The 3,519-nt window shown below is 53.8% G+C and overlaps 1 protein-coding gene across 4 annotated transcripts in view; it reads left to right on the top strand.

Moving 5' to 3' along the window:
• The window catches only part of Slc2a10 (solute carrier family 2 member 10), a 24,835-nt gene that overhangs the window by 5,934 nt on the left and 15,382 nt on the right, over positions 1-3,519 (top strand). For 2 of the 4 annotated variants that reach the window (XM_029560798.1, XM_029560799.1), the window contains exon 1: positions 3,078-3,253. The exons of the other annotated variants lie outside the window; for them this stretch is intronic. Coding sequence is in view for 1 of the 2 variants with exons in the window: in XM_029560799.1 (XP_029416659.1) it covers positions 3,241-3,253 (13 nt within the window). In the remaining variant the exon portion in view is untranslated. Of the gene's footprint in view, positions 1-3,077; positions 3,254-3,519 lie in introns of those variants that run through there. 4 annotated transcript variants of the gene reach the window in all.

Raw genomic sequence — 3,519 nt, forward strand, 5'->3', positions numbered from 1 at the left:
TTCTCTTTCTCCCTCTTTTTTCCTTCTTTCTCTTCCTCTTTTTCTCTCTCTCTTTCTGTCTTTCCTTTTTTGTTTGTTTCTTTCTTCTGCCTGTAGCCCCTGCTTACTTGGAACTCTCTATGTAGACCAAGCTGGCCTTGATCTCATAGAGATCCACCTGCCTCTGCCTTCAGAGTGCTAGGATTAAAGGTGTCCAGCATTGTGCCCGGCCTAACCATTTTTTTATACTCCTGGAATTTGTGGGTCAAGAATCCAGACAGGGAAGTATGGGGATGGCATGTCGCTGCTTCACAGTGTCCAGGCCCTTGTCTGACAGAGCCTGGCTTCAGGAATCCTGAGGCTGGGACTACACACCAGGGCCATCTACACGTGGTCTCTGTTAGCGTGGTTTTCCTCATTGCATGGTGGGTAGCTAGACCTTTTTGTTGTTGTTGTTTTAGATAGCTCTTGTGTGGATTCCTTTCCTGGGAGAATGTAAACAGAGTCTGCCTCTCCTTACAAGGTCATTGTCCCAATGACAAACCAAAGTACAATTCTACCAAAGTTCAACCTAGGGAACCAATGAGTTCATTAGGCTTTACTTAGAGAGCATGGGGGAGGGGCTAGTTATAGGAGTGTAGGGGACCCCAAAGCAGCAGCACTGGAAAGCCTTCACCCAGCATGGATGATGGCCTCCTCCTAGCCACACAGAGGGAGACTCCCCCTTCCAGTTAGCCATCCACTGTCTAAGTATTCTGGCACCTCCCGTGACCATAAGGCCACATGCAGTTAGGGCAGAATAGCACACATATGTCTGGGAGTGCAGGAAGAGGCCATCAGAATCTCAGATGAGGGTCCAGTGACTCTCTCCAGCGCCCCCTTCTCTGAAGGAGTGTCAGCAGTACAGGGGTCGGATGGTGATGGGCTCTTGCAAGCAGGCACTGCTAATCTGATGAAACTGTTCTGCTCAGAGGACCACATTCCACAACAGCAGCCCAAGCAGTCCTCTAACTCAGAATCCTCCTGCCTCAGCTTCTCAAGTGCCAAGATTACAGCTGTGCCTTGTCATGCCTGGTTTGTCAGACTTTTTACTGCAGGCTCAGGGTCCCAGGGTTCCAGCCCCAAAGTCACACTATGCCACTCTTCATCTCCTGCTTGAAACAGGCCCCCAAGCTCACCTAGAGGTCACAGGAGACAATGAAGAATTTGGGGGCCACGTTGTTATACTGCCCCACCATCACTCTCTTGAGAACTGTACTTGAAAACTGAGCCCCTGACTCAGAAAGGTCTTGACCACACTGTCTTTTTCAAAACACCTGTCTGTGTCTATGGCCCATGGACATGTACAGAGAAAGCCCTGGTGTCTACCTATGAGGTTGGCTTGATTTGAGTAGGAGAGCTTATGAGTGAACACACATGAGAGGCTGGGGAAGCCTGAGCCCACATGTGTGCTGAGCCTGCATATGGTCTTGGAGTGAGAATTAGTGGCAATTTCCCCATCTTAGGCTCAGAGCCAACTGCCCCTCGGGTTCTGAATGGGTGCTCAAAGCCATAAGGCCAGCACAGAACCTGAAATCTCCGTCCCAAGCTGCTCCTGTTCCGGCTGCGTAAGTCCTTATGGAGTCTCCCTCCCATCTGCCCCCTCTGTCTAGATTGCCCGAGCCAAACCAGCCTTGTCTGCCTCCTGCACCAGTTCCTGAACCCTCCACCCTCCCTTGCTTCAGGACTCACCAGAGCTCTTGGCTCCTTCTCCTGACGACTGGGGTAACGTGCAGATTCCTGACCCTTTCCAAGGTCTTGGGTGGTCCTCCCAGGCCCATCTTCCTTGCTGTCCACCCAGTCTACTCCTAGGCTCTGGTCCCTGGGCCCTCACTTCTGCTGCTCCTTTGTCCCCATTCACTGCTTTGCTGCTCCCCAGGCCTGGTCCATCAGACTCCAAGTTTCTTCTCCTCAGACTAACCAGCCCAGTTGCTCCAGGCTGCCTGGCCTAGAGCCCAGTTCAGGGTTCTGCCTGGCCCTCCTTGTCAGTAGCTGGGCTTTTCTAACTCCTTCAGGTATTTTTGTTTTGCCTCTGGAATGTAAGTTCCCTAAGAACAAGGAACTTGTCTGCCTTGGTCTCTGGGACACCTTAAACCCAGGTCAATGTTCCTGTCCCTGGTAGAGGCCCAGTGGAGAGTGAATGGTTCTCTCTCTCTCTCTCTCTCTGCCTCTCTGCACATGGAGAGGTGTCTCAGGGTATGGGTGTGTGTATCCACCTGGGGTGGATATGTGTATACACCTGGGGTGGGTGTATATACACAAGGTGGGGTGATGGGGATAGAATACACCTGGGGAGGCCAGTCACAGGGTGTAGGGGTGGGTGTGTACACACTGGGAAGACCAGCCCAGGGTGGGCCACAACAACTCAGGAATCGCCTATTTGTAGCGTGATAGTCCTTCCCCTAGCTCACTAGTGCTCTCCCTCCCCCTCTCCCTCTCCCTCCCCCTCTCTCTCAGGACTGAGGCACAGGCTAAAAGATGGACAAAAAGCACCATAACTACTGGTTAAAGTTCTTCAAGTGTCGGTGGCAACCCCAAAATCTGTACAACATGACACCTGCCCACCACTGTCCAGACATTTCCCATCCTCCATCAGGATTAGGGGCAGATGTATAGACTCTCAGACATGGGTAAGTCTGGATCACGAGGCACCGCTACTCGGGGATGCCGGGGTGGGGGTGGGGGCATGAGGTCCGGGACCCGTGGGACTGGGCTGCACCGTCCAACCTCTTTCCCGCTGCGAAGCCAAGTTCGGACTGGCCCGGGGCTCTGGAGCTTCCTGACCCGCATCATGACAGCCGCGCCTGGGAGCCAGGGCCCCGGGGGAAGTGGGCGATTCTGCAGACAGGGTCAGACACCCAGGAGCAGAGCCAGAAGCCAGTGGGCAGGTCGCTAAGCACCTTAGCCTGGGGTACTGCTGCAGGCCGGGACACTGCCCAGTACAGATTAGACAAAAGCCCCTGTGCTGGACTGACTCAGGAGAGAGGAGTCAGGGCACCCCAGCACAGAGTACCAGACAGGTACTGCTACAGGGCACCAAGACCTCCACCATCTTTTCTGGATTCCAGAAGGTGAAAGGGGCCTTCAGTCCCCTATTCTTCAGTGAATATGCAATTCAGGCCACACACAGGGGCCTGGGACACCCAGTGAGCTGAGAAGGCTGTGCTGTTAATCAGAAGCTGAGGAGCTTGGGGAACAGACACCTGGGGTTGAAGCAAGGAGATGTGCTCCCTAGGTAGGTGCCAGGGTGGATCTCCTACAGTAAGAGGCCTTGGAGCTGTGACCTTACTCACAAGCGGGCCTTGCCAAGACCTGGGGGAAGAGGTCTATGTGGCAGAAACAGGGAGTGCCAAGACCCTGCTGCAGGAATGTGCTGTGTGCTCCAGGCCAGTGCTTCTGGAGCCCAGTGGACTAGGGGAGAGAGTGAGTAGTGGGTAGATGGTGCAGGGCTTTGTGGGCTGTGTTGTTTGGATATGACTCCACATGGGATTCTAGAGGTTT

The sequence above is a fragment of the Nannospalax galili genome, unplaced genomic scaffold, assembly GCF_000622305.1.
Source record: "Nannospalax galili isolate Female #2095 unplaced genomic scaffold, S.galili_v1.0 scaffold492, whole genome shotgun sequence".
Lineage (NCBI taxonomy): Eukaryota > Metazoa > Chordata > Mammalia > Rodentia > Spalacidae > Nannospalax > Nannospalax galili.